The 18,571-nt window shown below is 37.6% G+C and overlaps 1 protein-coding gene across 12 annotated transcripts in view; it reads right to left on the minus strand.

Moving 5' to 3' along the window:
* The window catches only part of SOX5 (SRY-box transcription factor 5), a 992,020-nt gene that overhangs the window by 32,590 nt on the left and 940,859 nt on the right, over nt 1-18,571 (minus strand). For all 12 annotated transcript variants that reach the window (XM_033430324.2, XM_033430322.2, XM_033430323.2 and 9 more), the window contains one exon: nt 11,384-11,561. In XM_033430324.2, coding sequence (XP_033286215.1) covers nt 11,384-11,561 — 178 coding nt within the window. The remainder of the gene's footprint in view (nt 1-11,383; nt 11,562-18,571) is intronic.

Raw genomic sequence — 18,571 nt, forward strand, 5'->3', positions numbered from 1 at the left:
TTCCCCCTGCATCCAACCATGGTGAAATAAACCACAGTTGGCAATGTCTTGTTACAGATACAAACTTGCAATAGTTAAGAGGCTAAGTTTCAAGCACAGAATGTAACCAAGCACCTGTAATTGCTGAATAATAAATTGTGGATACTGGGTAACTATGATCACACTTAATTCACACTCTTAATGGGATGGTCAAGTGACCAACTTGTGGCGCAACTCCACAATCCAGAGTTAGGGGAAAAAAAAAGAGAAAAAGAAAGCTAAAATATTTCTTTTAAAGAATAACAGGTGTAAGGAGAAAGGCTAATTTTAACTCTGGTCATTTATTTATCTGATGCACATTATGCTGGTAATCTGCATGATTTTAGGGTAGAAGAGCGATGGGAAGGGATTGTTCTGCAAATATTGAAAGGAAAGCTAATATATCATCTTTCACTCTCCCTATCTTTTAACTAGGGCATAAAATGGCATAAACTGAATCTATAATATGAAATTGCCCAGAAAAGGGACTTGTTTGTGACATGAGGCTAAATCTAACCAGATCCATTGGTGAATTGTGACAGATGGAGGGACTGTGAGACAGAAGGCAGGCACTAATCACACATAAAATGACCGGCTTGCCTCAACATGTTCCGTGGATTCCAGCAAACTTTACACCCTAATCCATTTTTAGAACAAAAAACATCTGGGCCATAAATCCTCTAATCTGCCAAAACACGCTATTAAATCCCATGATTTGTTGAAAAACACTAAGATTAAAGAAAGGAAATATAAAATGGCTAACTGCCGTGTTAGGAAAGTGTTATTAATACTCTTTCTTTGTCTCAATTATGAATGTTCTGGTACTAAAGAGCCTTGTCTAATCATGTCAGATTACACGACCTCGTCGTATTGCTAGACTCTTCTATCTGATCTGCCAATTGCCAAAAAACCTAGAATACTTTCTTGCTGCTTAAACATTTCTATTGAAGAAGCTGATGTCAGATTAGCGCAGTGCTTCAGAGCTGGAAGGCTTCTAAATGATCCGTGTCCTTCCCCCCTTACTATGCACAGACTGAACATCCTCCTCTGATCTCCTTAAGGCAGAAAGAGAAGTTCCAGGGTCGGCGATGGAAAGGGGAGCCTTGAGAGCTACTATATATTTTGCTTTTCTGAGCTAAATTCATTGGAATGTATTCAACAGAAAACATCCTGGCTCATTATAAATACAATAGGAATCATAAACAACTATTTAGATCTAGGTCAGCCCTTTAGGGTTAATATGTACTTAAAATTACGGTCGTTTTTAACCTTATATTATCCTCAACATCTGGACTTGGTTCTCCTGCACAACCTTCTTAATATATTATTCTTCAGCTCATTCTGTTCACGAACACTACCACTCTGGAAAAAAATGCAGCTCTTAAATGACAGGGATGGTCTTGGTATGTGTTCCTTTAGTAAAAGATCTTAAGAGGATCAGCCTGCTTTTCCTGTCCTCTAACCCCTGTTTATGTACAACGTGGTTCCATGTGTTTTTGTAGTCTATTTAGCTTCTCCAGAGCACAAATATATTTGAAATGATTTGGCACATGACACTGAATAAAAGTTTGAAACCTTTATGCTTTTTAGGCACTGTCAAGATAACACTGTGTAGGAAAAATCATTACTATAGATGCAGAAAGGATGCATCTATTACTACGAGGGTGAATAACTGACAGACATACATATGTTCTGTAATGGCTATTTCCAATGTGAGATGTGTGTTTGTGTGCAGGTGGATATAGGTGCTCACTTTAAAAGAAACATTCTTGCTTTCAGAGACTTGAATTTTAGTTAAAATGCTATATGAAATTCTAACATTGTATCTGCTGTGTTAAATCATAAAGCCGTTCACATATTACAGAGTTGAATCATAACAGGACTGTTTGCTGGTTCTTTACACTTTGTTCTCATCATAGTCACCAACTTCCCAGTTATGCTGATTCCCTCTCTCAGTAAATGGCCTCACCTCCAATTCTGGAAAGACCAATAAGGCTGAACTCTCACCTTCCTTCCCCACCCTGACTCCTACCCCAGGCTAGCTTCAAATCGATCTCCACGTATGCCCACTGCCACCTCCTGTTTCAATGAAAATGGTACCGCTACTTTTATTCAAGGCAAATCCCCCAAATTCATGCTCTAGATTTCTACACCTCTCTACTGGTTATTCTCTTTCACATTTACATCATCCACTTGAACTTCTCTACTATCATTACCACCTCAACTTGTAAGTACTTAAGATTCTCCTCCTGAAACAAGCAAATAAAGTCTCTTAACTTTGTGTTGCCCTCTCGTTCCAATCCTGTTTCTTTACCTTCCAAGCCAAGCTTCTCGAAGATTCATATCATACTCTCCCATTCCTTCCTCACCCTCCCATTCCTGCTACAGTCTTGTTTCCGCTCCCCTGGCTCTTTCAAATGCCAAACCCAAGGGACACTTTCCAGTCCTGGCAGAAACAGCATTGACAATCCCTTTGTTACGGACACTCCTTCCTTCCTTGCTTCTCATCATAGCACTGGATCCTCATCTCTGACTTCTCCATCTTCATATCCTTGCCTGGGATCTCACTTCATTTGCTCCTTAGATTTGGTCCAAGGTTTCCATCACCCGAAAATAATTTGTGCTTTGGGGTTGGATAAGCCTAAATTAAAATCCTAACATTGCTACTTACTAGCTATATAAATTGTACATATTGTTTTACCTTTCTAAATCTCACTGGTCTTATTGGTTAAATGGAATAACCTCACTAGATAAACATGACACTGCGAAGATTAAATGAGTTAATATAGTCTCTTAGCATAATAAATGGTCCATGAAAGTCATTCAGTAACTGTCAGTTTACAAAATGGCAGAGTGAAATAGGCAGAATTTGGTTATTGGATTTAGATGGATCCAGGTTTCTGCTTCTTAGGAAGTGTGATATTTGCCAAATTATAACACTTAATTTCACTGGGTTTCCATTTCTTTCAACTGTAAAATGAACATAAGGCTGATGGAAGAATTAAATGAAATAACACATGTGAAGGAGTAGATAACACTTCGTATACCTGAGGAGGCAGTAAAAAATGTTAATTCTTTTCTGTTTTTTCCTCTTTCATTTTCCCTATACGCTCATCCTCAGCAGTCTTGTTGCACGGCTTTGACCATTATGATAAAATCTGTGAGGGGGGCTTCCCTGGTGGCGCCGTGGTTGAGAGTCCGCCTGCCGATGCAGGGGACACGGGTTCGTGCCCTGGTCTGGGAAGATCCCACATGCCGCGGAGCGGCTGGGCCCGTGAGCCATGGCCGCTGAGCCTGCGCGTCCGGAGCCTGTGCTCCGCAACGGGAGAGGCCACGACAGTGAGAGCCCGCGTACCGCAAAAAAAAAAAAAAAAAAGTCTGTGAGGGGATATCATTTCTTGTTGGCACAGAGGTTCAGTGAAATGGGAGTCACCTATTAGAGTTCAAAGGACACCAAATGATCACTTGCTACATTTTATTCTGCCTTCATTATATATTCAGGCAGCAAGTACATCTTATGATCAGAAGGAAGTGTTCAGGAGAGGTTTGGTGAGCTTCTTAGAGGGAAAATGGGAGGGCAAAGGCCAATATGGCTTCCAGTTAGTGCCTCAAATGAGATTTGGGAAATGCAGGTTAGGGATCATTAATGTAAGAAATATATGAGAGTCTGTGACTGTGTTAAATTTACCACAATTTGATTTTTTTTTTATACCTTGGTGTTTCTTCTTAACCATAACCAACAAAATTCTCAAAATTAAAATGGTCCCTGTTATGTATTTTCAGGGGCAGAAAAAGATGGACAAACTGGAAAGTCCAATCGTAGAGGGGATAAAATCTAAACAGAAAGAGTGAGTAAACGGCTGCTCCACAAGGGAAGAGCCTGTTAAAAGGTAGAAGGGAAAACAGTAAACTACTTGTAATGGGTTGAATTGTGTCTCTCAAAAAGATATGTGTGTGCCCTAAGCCCTGGTATCTGTGAATGTGTCCTTATTTGGAAATCGAGTCGTTGCAGATGTTTAAATTAAGGATCTTGAAATGAGATCACGCTGGATTTACAGTGGGCCTTAAATTCAATGATTCGTGTTCTTCTAAGAGAAAGGAGATTTGACACATAGACACAGGGGAGAAGGCCACGTGAGCATGGAGGCAGACACTGGAGTTGTAAGTCAAGGAACACCAAGGATTGCCAGTAGCCTCTAGGAGCTGGGAGAGAGGAACGGAACAGATTCTCCCTCAGAGTCTCCAGAAGGAACTAACCCTGCTGACACTCTGACTCTGGATTTCTTTCTAGCTTCCAAATAGTAACAGAATACATTTGCTTTAAGTGACCCAGTTTATAGTAATTTGTTGTGGCGGCCTTCCCAACCAACATATGGCAATTGGTCTTAAGGATGCTCCTAACACTCAAGGGGGGATCCCAAGGACTGGAGAATACCTACCGCCTGCTTCAAACCCTTTCTGATTTCCAGGTACACATATCTACCAAGCTTCTCTACTGGAATGTCCCATGCAGCATGGCTAGCACAGAATTCATCATCTTCCTACTGCCTCAGTCTGTTCCTTCTACATTCCATATTCCCTTTCCAGTTGCCCATCCAGTCACTTGGGAGCCGTCTAAGATACCTCCTTCACCCTATGTACAAAAGACAACCAAGCTCTGGAGTTATGCCTCCTCCTCAGCTCTCAAATGTGCTTTTTCTCGATCCCCACTGGCCTTTGCTTTCACTAAAGCCACCTCGTATCTCACTTGGGCTAATGCCTTCACCTCTCAACTCGCTTTCCTATCTTTAAGCTTACATCCCTTGAATATATCTCCTACTCTTCTTCCAGATAAGGCATTCCGAGATATTCCAAAAAAGGGAATTTGAATCACGTCACCTTACCTGATTAAAAACCCATCTCTTACTACCCTAGTGCTTAAAGGAGCATTTCATAAGTTGATGATCTGTAAGTTCTGTGAAAAAATAATTCCATGTTCAAAAAAGTGTGGGAAACACTAAATTAAAGTTAAAAAGGTTTCTTCATTGCATGTATTCTCAAAATCTTGAATATGTTAATGTGCACTGTGAATCTTCTAGAGATAACAACAGTATGTAGAGTTTCCCAAATAGCCTGGAACAAGAAACTCTTTAATGTTTCCCCCCAAAACATCATTCTGGGATAAATTCCAAACACTTTAAAATGGCCTAAAAGTCTCATGGTATCAACTCTGCTTATCCTTCCTGCATCATTTCCTGCTGGTCTCTCAAGACCTCTGTGCTTAAGCTACACAGAACTATTTCCTGTTCCAGGGACCCGCCCTCCTCTTCACCCCTCCTCTGTCTCCCAAGCTTTTTTCTTATACTGAAATAGCGGCTTTCTGGTGTGTTTGGGAATTTACTCAAGTGTCACCCCTTCTGTAAGGGCCTTCCTGACATGCCCTAGACACGCTCCTTGGCAACCTTCGTACTTCCCATCTCCACGCTCCTGTAAAACCCTGGAGATGCTTTTATTGTCACATGCTCTTTTGTTTTCCTAAATTTATCTTTCACGCCAATCTATGAGTTATTTGAGGGCATTTTTTTTCTTTCAGTCTTTTATTCCTTTGGCCCGTGGTAAGGTCTGTTGAAGGAATAAATGCATATTTCTAAGTTGAAAGTAGCTAACTTTATAATTCCAAGTTCACTGATTATCTATGTCGTCATCATATCAATGGAAGCCTGAACCATATGACACAGATTTCTTAAAATTCATGGATTTAAAGGATGCTATCAGGGTAATACAAATTCTTATTTACTTCATTTAATTATTTTATGTAGGACTTTTCAGCTGTAGTAAAAGTAAGGGCACATGAGTTTCAAGTAATTTTCAACAAATAATAATTTTTTCTTCTATTTTTTGAGGTCACTTAATCATCATCAAATTTTTGGCACCCTGATATGTAGCCATTTCTTCATCTGTGAAAATTCTTGAGAATTAGATAATAAACGTGAAAGCAATTTGTAAACTGTAAAGCGCTAGGCAAATATTAATTGTCAGCTGTTAAATAATACCCCTAACTTACTGATAATCCAATGGCTTTCTGTGAAATGGTTACAATATTGTTCAATAACCCAAACTCATAGAAGTTTTTTTCTCATTTAAAAAATGTAAATTAATGAAATTTTAAGGTAAAATCCTCCTTCACGTCATCATATTTTAAATTAGCAAGTTATAGAAATAAAATATCACATTACTGGACTTGAAAATATTTCCCTTAACTTTACTGAATCAATGTGTGTCTCCTACATTTGCTCAGTGAAGTTTTAATTTTCATGTACTAATGGCTCTGAGGAATGAAGGGCAAGAACAGTATGTTCCAGTATCTTCCAAAGACATGACAGAACAAAGACTGCAGGTATCTAAAGCCTCAGTCCTAGACTTTCATCTGCTTATCCTCCAGACTTAGCAAAACATATGGCATAGAGAAGATATTCAATATTCATTTATGGGATGAATGAGGGAAAGGATAAATAGATGACTGAGAAGAACATCTAAGGCAGAGAGGCTGCCAATAGGCAACAACTAAAAAGCAAGCAAGCAACTCAGAGACTATGACTTTAAGTCCTCAACCTCCACTGGCTGTGAGTTTGAGCAAGTTACTAGGTGATCATGTACATTTGTTTTCTTAAAATTAAAATAGCAGTAATGACCACAGGACTGTCTACACTGGGACAGGGACTTAGAATCCCTGGGTAAGCACTTAACTTCTCTTTTATTTTTTCTTTTTGCCCTTGGGGTTATTTTTAATTGGAAAAATAGCCCACAATTATACATGGACTTTCTTTCCATAAGAAAATACATATTTAAAAAAATATTTTGTTAGGGCTTCCCTGGTGGCGCAGTGGTTGAGAGTCTGCCTGCCGATGCGGGGGACGCGGGTTCGTGCCCCGGTCCGGGAAGATCCCACATGCCGCGGAGCGGCTGGGCCCGTGAGCCATGGCCGCTGAGCCTGCGCGTCCGGAGCCTGTGCTCCGCAACGGGAGAGGCCACGACAGTGAGAGCCCGCGTACCGCAAAAAAAAAAAAAAAAAAAAAAAAATATATATATTTTGTTAAATACAAGCCCTGGGTGTTACACAACTGCTGACTCAATTTCAATCTGTCCTGGGCTGGGAATCAGAAAGAAGATTCATAGGACACAAGATATACCCAGTTCACTTAAATTCAAAGCACACAAACCAAGTATCAGTAGTATAGCATTAAGCTAAACAGCAATGGCATCAGGAGTTCTTGAGACATCTCAGGTGCAGATGCTAGGCCCTCGGCCTCGGGAGGACTATTCCATTGCAAGAGATGAAACTGAAGTGCATGGGGTTCACTTCAATTTAGGAATGAAGCCCCTCTCATCCCTCATCTAACTTTTATACTATTCCAAATAACTCTTCTTGGAGAACAAAGTACTTAGCTTCTCCAGGCCTCAGTTCCTTACCTGGAAAATAACAATTTCTGACTAGATGACAGGTATATTTGCTCTGTCTAGTTAAAGGTCTACGATTCTAAAATAAGCTGCAGTGAAAAAATAGACTAAAAATGCTTTGATAAAAGTTTAGAGTGTTATACATATGCACAGCATAGGTTGAAAAGGCCAATAAGGGAAAGATAACATCTGGTCAAAAGATTCTAAAATTACCCATCATTCTTCTGAACTATTCATGCTTTTAAAGGAGCTTTCTTTGGAGCTGCCTATCAATTGCATACCATACAAAAGCATTCTTATAGAATACACTGTAATATTGCTCACCAACCTGAAAAACTCACTTTCTTCATTTGTAGCTAATAGATATATAGCAAAGAGCTGCATGTCATTAACGATAACTTAAGTTATCTTTTGGTTCACGGTTTTCCATGGATTATTAATGGCATAACACATTAATTCTTCTTTCAGGGGTGACCTTTACAACACCATTAATGCTCACAGCTTTTATCCAACTACATTATTACTCATTACAGTTTCAGCTTTCAACATCTGCATTTGCTGAAAAGAGAAAAGTAAATTGTAGTGGCATCAAATCCTTGGAAAATATGAGGGATGTGTATGTGGCGGAGGGACATTTCAGGGAAAAAAAAAATAAGAGAAGTTTTAGTAGTGGAAAAAGTCAGATGATAAATGTCATTAAATACATTCTTGTCTTTCTAAAATATTTTGTCATATTGAATCCTTGGAATGCTGAAGTAAAAAATCCTCACGTGACAAAAAATGCAAATATATTAGTTATTCCCTTAGTTAAATATTCCAGTTCTGGGGATATTACAAAAGTAGCTCATATACCAACACTGTGATATTTATGAGCTTTCGTGTCTACTAGGCAAGTGAATCATTCTTGCCAAATAAAATATCTTTCACATGCTTCGGACATGAAAGCAAATCTTATCTTGGTGTCCATTTAGGATGTTGAGCAGAGTTAACAGAGAGATCATAACAGAATGGTGCACACGATAAAAAGAACGCATATGCCCCAAACCATTTTCAAACTTCTCAAAACCTCAGCTTTCGCTGTTTCTTTTCTCACTGCTGCCCCACTGGCCCAGACTGACTTCCTCTTTGCAAATAATCTGGAATTCAACGTTGTAGAGATAGAAGCATCTGAAATACACTCCTTCAGCTTTCCTTCTGTCCATCCCACAATTTCTCTGTAACTTTACCTCTTTTTTCATTTCCTTCAGTCTTAGAGAAAAGAGGGGGCATTTCTTCTTTCCAAAGGTAATCCTCTCTCATTTCTTTTTGCTCTGTCATCACCCATGTACTCTTTCATATCTATAGATCTCTCCAACTCACCTTTGTTTATATATATATACATATGATTTCCTATTCTAAAACCTGCCTCTACTCAGCCTTCTCAAAATACGATCCCTTCTCAACCCCAAGGTTACAAAAAGACTGAACCATATATCAGCTGCACTTTCTGTCCTCGTGTTCTTCAAATCCTTCTAACTGATGTTCTGCTAAACCATTCTACAAAATCTCTCTGTTACAGTCTACGTGGCCACAACCTCCAGCTAAATCCTAAGGCGTTTCTTCTTCACATTCTTTAACTTTTCTACGGAAGATGACACCATTGAATAACCCCTCCTTTTTCAAACTTTAATGTGTCCTAGGTAAACAGGCCATTGCCTTATCTTCATTCTTATTCTAAGGTCCTCAATTGTTCTTCATCAGCTTTCCCCCTAACAAAAGCGGGGTGCTTTAAAAATATGTTCAAAGATACTTCGATATTCCTTCCTTCAGAGTTGGAGCCGAATTCCCCTTTCTTTGAGTTGGGCTGGACTTAGTGATTCTCTTATAATGAAAAGAATAAAGTAGAGCTGACTGTGTGTGACTTTGGAGACCAGATCGTAAAAGGCAGCATGGCTTTCTCTCTGCTCTCCCTCCTGGACCACTCACTCTGGAGAAAGTAAGCTGTCATGCTATGAGCAGCTCTATGGAAAGACCCACGTAGCAAAGAACTGAGGTCTTCAGCCAACAGCCATGTGAGTAAGTCATCCTGGAAAAGGATTGTCTATCTCCAGTAAAGTCCTAGGCCCTGGCTTCCATCTTGACTGGAACCGTAAGAGAGCCCCTAAGCCAGAACCACCCAGCTAAGCTGCTTCCAGATCCTGACCCTTAGAAGCTATGAGATAATAAATGTTGGCTGTTTTAAGCTGGTGAGATTTAAGTTAGTTAGTTACACAGTAAGAGATAACTAATACAGCAGGTAATACCTGTGATTCCTTACCCCGCTTCATTTCTTACCATATGCTTCTTATATTCTTATTTGCTCTGATGGCTTCCAGAACCTCATTACGGAATAATTTCCATGTCTAAAGTTCTAGCATCTCTTTCACATATCAGATTTGCATTAACAATGTCCTCCTGAACTTCTCTATCTAAATGGCTTCTTAAGTTTCAAATTCAACACATACTGAATTTTTATGTTTACATCTTCCCCCAAACCTGCTTCCACTCTGGTCTTCTCTTTCACAGTTCAGGGAGGCACTATTTTGTCTATTTTATAAATTCAAAGTCCCAGACTCTTCTGTCTTCAGCTTGAACCTCACCCGGTACGTTCCACTGTGGATAAGTTACATCAATTCTTCTTTAATGATACCTCTTCAATCTAGTCTCTCCTTTGTTTTATCACTGCTTATTTCTATTTCGTGTAACTTACTCTTGTCCTACGCTAAAACAATGACTTCCCTGATTCCAGCCCCTTTCTGCTGTCAATACTCTTCTTAAAGTTCCAATCAGATGGGTGTCTGGAGAAAAAGTCAAAAATGTCTTAGGATAGCATCAAATCAGATTCCATCTACCTCTTTCAGTTTTAACTCTGATCACTTTCCACTACACTCATTAGCCAAATCAGTGCCTTTCTCAAAAAGATGATATTTTACTCTGGGTTCTATTTTACAGCCTAAAATGCCTAGGGATGCATCTCTTCTTCAAGGCTCCATTTGAATCAGCCTATCCTTCAACCTTCCCAAATAGAATCTAATACTCTCCTCTTCTTGACTCTAGCATTGTTCTCTGTGCTCTGGAATAGCACTCACAATAGCTGCTTTGTACTATTAAGATACATGACTTCCCCCCAGCTAAACCCTAGCCGGGGTTTGTGCTAGCTGGTCTGTGCTAGCTTCCTCATAAAACTGTACGGAAATAATAAGCATCAATAAATGTGGGTTGAAGTAAGCATTGGGGTGGCCAAAAAGTTCGTTCGGGTTTGCTGTACGATGTTATGAAGATCCCAAACGAACTTTTTGGCCAACCCAACATTTACAGTCTAATTTACGTGTTACTAAACTAAAACCATTGGAATTTCTTAAAAGTTAGCTTATAGAAGCATTTTCTAGTGTTTGCTTACTCTACTAAAATGACAATTATGGAGAAGCAAAGAGACCGACTTTTTATAATACTTTGGTGTGTACAAGTTAAGTTTCAAGCAATTCGGAACTGAGAAAAAATTGACATCCTGATGGTTGACTGACTGCTGATCCAGGCAGAATGTATTTCATCATTATGTATACTTTGTACACATCACACAAAATGGAAATAAATTTAAATGACTGAAAAGGCAAGTCACCTAACAACAACAATCTGGAACCATTGCTCTCTGTGATTAGTCAGGCCTCTTTTTCATAAACCTAAGAACATCAGTTATATCAACAAACGTAACCAGTTCAATTAGATTCTCAGGGGGACATTATAACTTGGACTTCAGTTATAAATTTCAATTGCATGTTTAAAACAGACCTATGAGGTTCATCACATTGAAACTCTCCTATGGAACTAAAGCGTGATTTGCCATTAAAAGATGCTTTCATTCAATTGCCATAAACAGAAAATCAGCAAGAACAAAAGAAACAGAACTTACCTATTGTGCTAACTCTGGCTGAAGGACTAGCTAATGATGCTGGGACAGAGGCTTTGAGGGGGCCTGCCCCACTGTTTATTCTCAGAGCTGGCATATGGGGAGAGGTGGGTGATGTGGGTGATTTGCCATCAGAGGTCTTGGGTTTAGCTGATAGGTTCAGTGGCTGTGCCACTTCATCCTGCAATGATCATTAGAACATGAGCTGTGATAAGGAAAGTCTGATTAAAAATGCCTAGAAAAACACAGGTATACTGCCTGTCATTTCCCATCAAATACTCTACCAGTGATTTTAACATTCAGTCTGAACATTACAGTGTTTGGTTAGCTGTCAACAACGGCACTTTCAACTACATATCATAAAAAAACCTTTGGTATAAGAGAAAGTACATGTGCACTCAACTATCCAGAAAGCATATAACTGATGACACCTGTAAGAAATATTCTTAAAGAAGATATTATTTGTACTGTTCATTTTTATTGAGAGACAATGCATAATTCGCATGAAACTATGATGTAGATTATTTTTTTTTCAATCTCCAAAGAATAGGTGTTGAGTCCCAAGCATCTTTGGACCCTGGTGCTTAGAGTACCCAGAACATCCCATCATGGAGGAGCTAAGTGGTGTGTACCTCTGATTAGAACTGTTCTCCAAATTAAATACAAAAAAGAAGAAAACTTTCTAACTTTCTTAGAAAATAAACTTTTCTCCTAGGTTTCACAGAAACACTTTAGGGTTTCATCTAAAAATAAACATAATTAGCATTATATTAATATATACTATTTATTTATATGCAACACTGTTCTAAACACTTAACATTACATTTTTAAAAATCCAGATTTGTTTTCCACATTTTCCTTACAGTGCACTACATGGTAGCATGAAGAGCTGCATGTGGTCAGCTCAGCATGGATGGCAATTTCCAATTGTTCTAGGCTTGAATAGGTCGAGTTTACATAGTTTACATTCTATTTTATATCTTTCTACACTAGCTCTTATGTAAGTTCATATGTAACATTTATGGATACAATTATCACTAAAATGTCTATCACAATATATAAGATCAGATAATCTTAACATTATATTACTTTTCTTTCACTGCAGAGAGAGTTATTCTTTTCTTGTGCTGTAAAATTGGAATATTGTGTCATTTGTACTTTATTGTTTACCTTATATCCAATTTTACATAGGTATTATTGGAGAACAAAAATTTAGTATCCACTTAGGTTCATCTTTAGGAGTTAAAAACATAAAATATCTATCAGTAATAGCAGGATTACTTGTTGAAAGTGGAACAATTTAGAATCAAATGGTATGATGTAGTGACATGGAAACATATTAATTAATGTGTATAAAATTTGATGTATATATTTACCCCAAAGCGTTGAAATAAATCACTTTACAAAAGTGGTAAAAAATGGTATATAATATGATATTTCAAATTTATATTTTTTAAAATGATTTATTGTCATTTGATTCCATGGTTAGCTTCACTTAGGAAACCTATGAACAGGCCAGGGAAAATTACACTTGAACATTTTTTTTCAATTCTATTTTCTGTCTCAGAGAAAATAACAATTATTTGAAAACCCATGAGGTAATTCAAATGGCAATCCGGGATCATGTTAGATGCATAATAAATTACTGACCATGATATCAAATTTATATGAATTCACAGAATCTTGGAAGGAAGTAAAATAACTCCATGACTGGCTCAATATACAATTTTGAACTAAGCATTTTAAAAACTACAGGGCAAAAATCACTTCCAGATCTTTCAACATTTAGTTGAGCCAGCCAGCCATAATCCTTATATATGATGGCAGATACCCAGGAATATTGTCTTTTTTTCCTATACTCCAGTATGGATGAGAGCTTCTCAAAATGCGATCCTTGAACTGGTACCATCAGCACCACGTGGGAATTTGTTAGAAAAGCAAATTCTCAATCTTAGAAACTTTGGAGGTAGGTTCCAGCAACCTGTGTTTTAACAAGCATTCCCAGGTGATTCTGACGCACACTAGCATTTCAGAGACAATGCCTTATATAGTATAAAGGGAGATTATTAAAAATTTTTATTTACTAGGCTTCAAAACCCTTTAAGAATCTTCCTTAATATAAGGAGGTAACATTAAAAATATGTAATGTTATCTCAATCTTTAAAATTTTATCAGAACATATCATATGCTAATAATAATAAATGAAAAGGTATATGCATAATAAACAAAATGCTACTGAGATTCAGTGGGCCAATAAGGATTAGAATTCAGATTTTCTCCCCCTTATTCAGCCTAAATATCCTGTCATATCAGAGCTTTATCAACTATTTACTATGCAACTGTAAATATTCTAGGCACTTTTTCCCCTTATGAAAATTGTGCCTGCTTAGTACTTTCTATATGAAACTACAGGCTTTTGTCATGATAGCCTGAAAACTTCTTTTGACAGCATCAAAACTCTTAGAAAAGTTTTGAGGGGATACTTGCAGAAATTACAGGTCGCTGTTCCACTTGACTGTGCAGAAAGAAAGGAACATATTCCCAGAGTTGCAACAGAGATTTATGAGTACAGAGGAAATCGAGTGTGAGTGTGTGTACTGGAAGAGAGGTGGTGTCCATGAAGATGATGCAGATGTGGGTGCTGATGGGGTGAAATGTCATACGCTTAGCTTTAAGCATTAAGAACTATTACATGTGGTTGAGTCCGCCTGCCGATGCAGGGGACACGGGTTCGTGCCCCAGTCCGGGAAGATCCCACATGCCGCGGAGCGGCTGGGCCCATGAGCCATGGCTGCTGAGCCTGTGCGTCCGGAGCCTGTGCTCCGCAACGGGAGAGGCCACAACAGTGAGAGGCCCGCGTAACACAAAAAAAAAACAAAAAAGAAAAAGAAAAAGAACTACTATTACATGCGCATACTAAAAAATGACTACCGAAAGCACTGATTAGAGCGAGAGACCCACGGGAAATCTTAATATTCTCCTGTATTCGAGGCAGCACAGAAGTCTGAAAGCCAAAAAGTGCAAAGCCCCAAGGACATAATAGAGGTTGACAGTTCCAAAGTTGATAGAAATGTCATTCAAAATTGCCCTTTCATTCTCTTTCATTGTGTGACCAGGCTAATAGTATATTAAAAAGAATCCACATGCTTGATCCTTATACTGGTAACTATATAAATAATTTTGACCCATTATATGATATTATTTAACAATTTGCTTCTTTTCATAATTTACTACTGAGCTACTATACCAAATGCCCATTATTCATGAAGAATACAAAAATTACAGAAGTTTCCCATTTTCTATTAATTATTTTTCATTTGACTAGATGAAAATTTAAAAACCCTAGCTGTAAAATGGAACTGGACTATTTATTTATGACATGCATTCTCATAATTATGAGTATGCACAATAAACTCATAATTCTCATAATTATGAGTATGCACAATAAACTCAATGCACAATAAACTCAAAAGATATCATTTGCGATATCTTATTATTTAGGAGAAATGTGAAAGCTTAGCATGATTAACCAGTATTCTTAACAAATAAAACATACATTTTAACCAGTATTCTTAACAAATAAAACATACACTGGTGGTGCAGTGGTTGAGAGTCCGCCTGCCGATGCAGCGGACACGGGTTCGTGCCCCGGTCCGGGAAGATCCCATATGCCGGGGAGCGGCTGGGCCCGTGAGCCATGGCCGCTGAGCCTGCGCGTCCGGAGCCTGTGCTCCGCAACGGGAGAGGCCACAACAGTGAGAGGCCCGCGTACCGCAAAAAAAAAAAAAAAAAAAAAAAATATATATATATATATAGATAGATAGATAGATAGATAGAGAGATACTTTACATGTAAAAAATGTAAGTAATTTTCAAGGTCAGGAAAGCAGTGGGAAAGATAGTATTTCTATCAAGTACACTGTCAGGCAGTGAGGAAAGCGATTCCCTTTTAATTGTCCACTTGTTGAATGATGCTGTCAGTTGAAAACTTTTGGAAATAGCACATTTCATACTTATTTCATTTATACAGAAAGTAAGAGTTAAGAAGAATCCTACGTAGCTGTTGAGTAGCTCTAAACTTGTATATGATAATTATAAGGCAAGCATTTAAGCTTAAGTAAATGTGTAAGCTAGGGTAAGCAAGTTTTAACTAGCTGAAGTCTATATTCTACATAGCTATGGAATCACTATAAATATTTCAAATCATTTATTTAATCTTTAATACTGTGAAGTCATGAATAACCTCAGAAAGGAAACTAATGCTCAGAAAGGTCTAATGAAACCCAGGTTTTTGGTCTCTACAATACTCTTTTCATTTACATGACGAATTTAAACTTAAAGAGATGTTAATGAAATATAATTTCTGGAATTCAGCCCTAGCCATATAATTCTATCACATAATAAACCACATAAAGGTCAGTACACATGCAATAAAATGAACTAATACACACATTTGGTACTGTATACATTAGTTTAAAAGTTAAAGCACAAATTGTTAACTTGTTTTGGTGATTTTTTAAATGCTCCTCTGTTCTCTACACCATATGGCATCGAAAATTCCTTTCAGTAATGCTAAAGACTTATTAGACTATTCTTTGAGAAAAATACCAAAGGTTCATGTACAATATGGCAGAAAATATAACAATTCATACAATAATGTGTGAGAATACTATTGTGTATGTCCAAATACGTCCAAAAGTTTTAGGAACCAATTCATGATTATACATTCCCCTAATAAGGAATTATCTAATCTTAGTTAAATATAAAATCGTTAACAAGAATGCAAAACGAGGGCAGTCCAAAAATCATATAGTTCAGGCATGTTCCACTTATTTAGCTACTATGACTTGTCTCAAAGCAAACATTTCACTTAACATCAGCTTGTGGTCGGTCACAGTACTAGAAATACTGTGGCGGTTCTAATGAATTTGTATCCCAATCCCACACACATATAAATTATAAATGAGATAAAGAAAAGAATTTGACACAAATATATTGCCTTGGATGCACCGAAGAAATACCAGTTGTGATCATGAATGCAGGGATGATTCCACAAAAACTTAACAAACACTGTAAAATAACTATATAAAGTTAAAATATATTTCATTCACATGGTTTTCAAATCATAAGTTTATGCTAGGAAAAACATGTTACTCTATTATAACTGTATCATATCCATAATTTTATAATGTGCAGAGACCAAATTAGTTAGGAAATCAAACATAATTTATCAAAGAAAAATCATTCTCCAGAATCCTGGAGGGTTATTTCTCTCTCCCCACTCCTTAGCCTTCATTCATGTTTTTGCTAAAGAATTTTAATAGAGAGCTAGAGAACAGGGATACCAGTAAAGAAGTCTACTTCTTTCTTCCTATTTGCACCCTTGTCCTTCACAACATAGAGCTATACCCACATGCAGGATTCTGGACCACAAGATGTACCATTAAGGATGTGCAAATGATTATATCTTTCAGTATAAAACTTTCATCTTTATTTACTTCTTTATTCACTCTCACTGTCTAATTGATGATCCAGTTCATGCCATATCACACTTGTCCCCAAATTCCACTTCCTTAAATATTTACCTAAAGTAGTTATTGAAAATCAAACATTTATTTGGCAGTTAACAAGTTTATAGCACTCTGATGACAAAGAACAAGAACATATACATTTATTCAATCATCCATCCATTCATTTGTTATTTATTGAATGGAATTTCAACCATTTAATAATGGCTATTATATGTTGGGAATTAGAAAAATGCAAATCACTTGACATCTAGGCATGTGGCTTTGAGACTTTAGTTTTGTGTGGCCAGTAATAAAGGAACAAAGAGGTGCATTTACTTTTTATTCAAGCCCTAGATATAGAGGTATGTGGAAATGTGTCTTATTTTAGCTGAATGCTTGAAGGACAGTTTGTCTACGCACTTAACACATCGTTTTATTTATAAATATGCTTTGATTCTTTAATAGCCATGCAATGACTTAATAAACTCTATGTATATAATTTCAGGCTACTTCCTGTGCGCAATTTGGAAACCGTCCCCATACATATCATAAATACTCATGTGAAGTAAGTAGCAATACTAACACATGGGAGGAGTAAAAGCATTCATGAAACATGCTGCAAAATTAATCACGATACTGCTATTATCCTCTCTAATGAAATAATCTTATTAAATTAAGTACGGAAGCTACATGACAAGCTGAATTGCACAATGTGCACTGAGGCCGCACCTCTCTTCCCTAGCTTGTGTTCACATTCATCTTTTTCTTCTTCTGTCCCTATTGTTCACTGTAAGAGCCCTCTTTCACCTTTCCCACCCAAATAAGGCTTTTTTTCCTACGGTTTAGTAGAAAAAACAGTAAACAGTAGAGAGAAAAACAAAACAAATACCATGAGATCTCCAAAAAGACTGGTGTGTCCTTGATTTTCCTTCATGAAGAATTTAGAGGAGAAAAGGTTTGCATTTATGTGCAAGAGTGAATTAAAGTAATATAATGTAAAACAAAGTGTAACAATCTTAAAATTATTTTCTTAGCTCCTGAAGAATTAGGAATCCTACTCAGGTGGCCACCCCAACTCTATACTTAGTAGCTTTCTGTCACCAGAAAATCAAGTTTATCATCTTAGAGAGCATGTAGTCCTGAAGTCCTTTTCATGAACACACCCTTACTTTTGGCCTTCCAGATTGCAAGATGCCTTGTTAACCAGGTAGAGAGAACTCCAGGAATTCTCTGATAGGTATGCTTTTGCTGTGTTAATGTTACCATTAGACTTGATTGCCATTTAAATTCAAGTCTTAAGTTATTTAGCTGATGGTAATATGGTCTAGCTTCTCATTTGCCTTCCTCATTTTGCCATTTTACACTTTTACTACACCTGCTTCTTTTAAAAGTGTATGTTGGCCATCATCAAAAAATCTAGAAACAATGAGTGCTGAGAGGGTGTGGAGAAAAGGGAGCCCTCTTGCACTGCTGGTGGGAATGTGAATTGGTACAGCCACTGTGGAGAACAGTATGGAGGTTCCTTAAAAAACTACAAATAGAACTACCATATGACCCAGCAATCCCACTACTGGACATATACCCTGAGAAAACCATAATTCAAAAAGAGTCACGTACCAAAATGTTCATTGCAGCTCTATTTACAATAGCCAGGACATGGAAGCAGCCTAAGTGTCCATCAT

The sequence above is a fragment of the Orcinus orca genome, chromosome 11 (genome assembly GCF_937001465.1).
Source record: "Orcinus orca chromosome 11, mOrcOrc1.1, whole genome shotgun sequence".
Taxonomy (NCBI): domain Eukaryota; kingdom Metazoa; phylum Chordata; class Mammalia; order Artiodactyla; family Delphinidae; genus Orcinus; species Orcinus orca.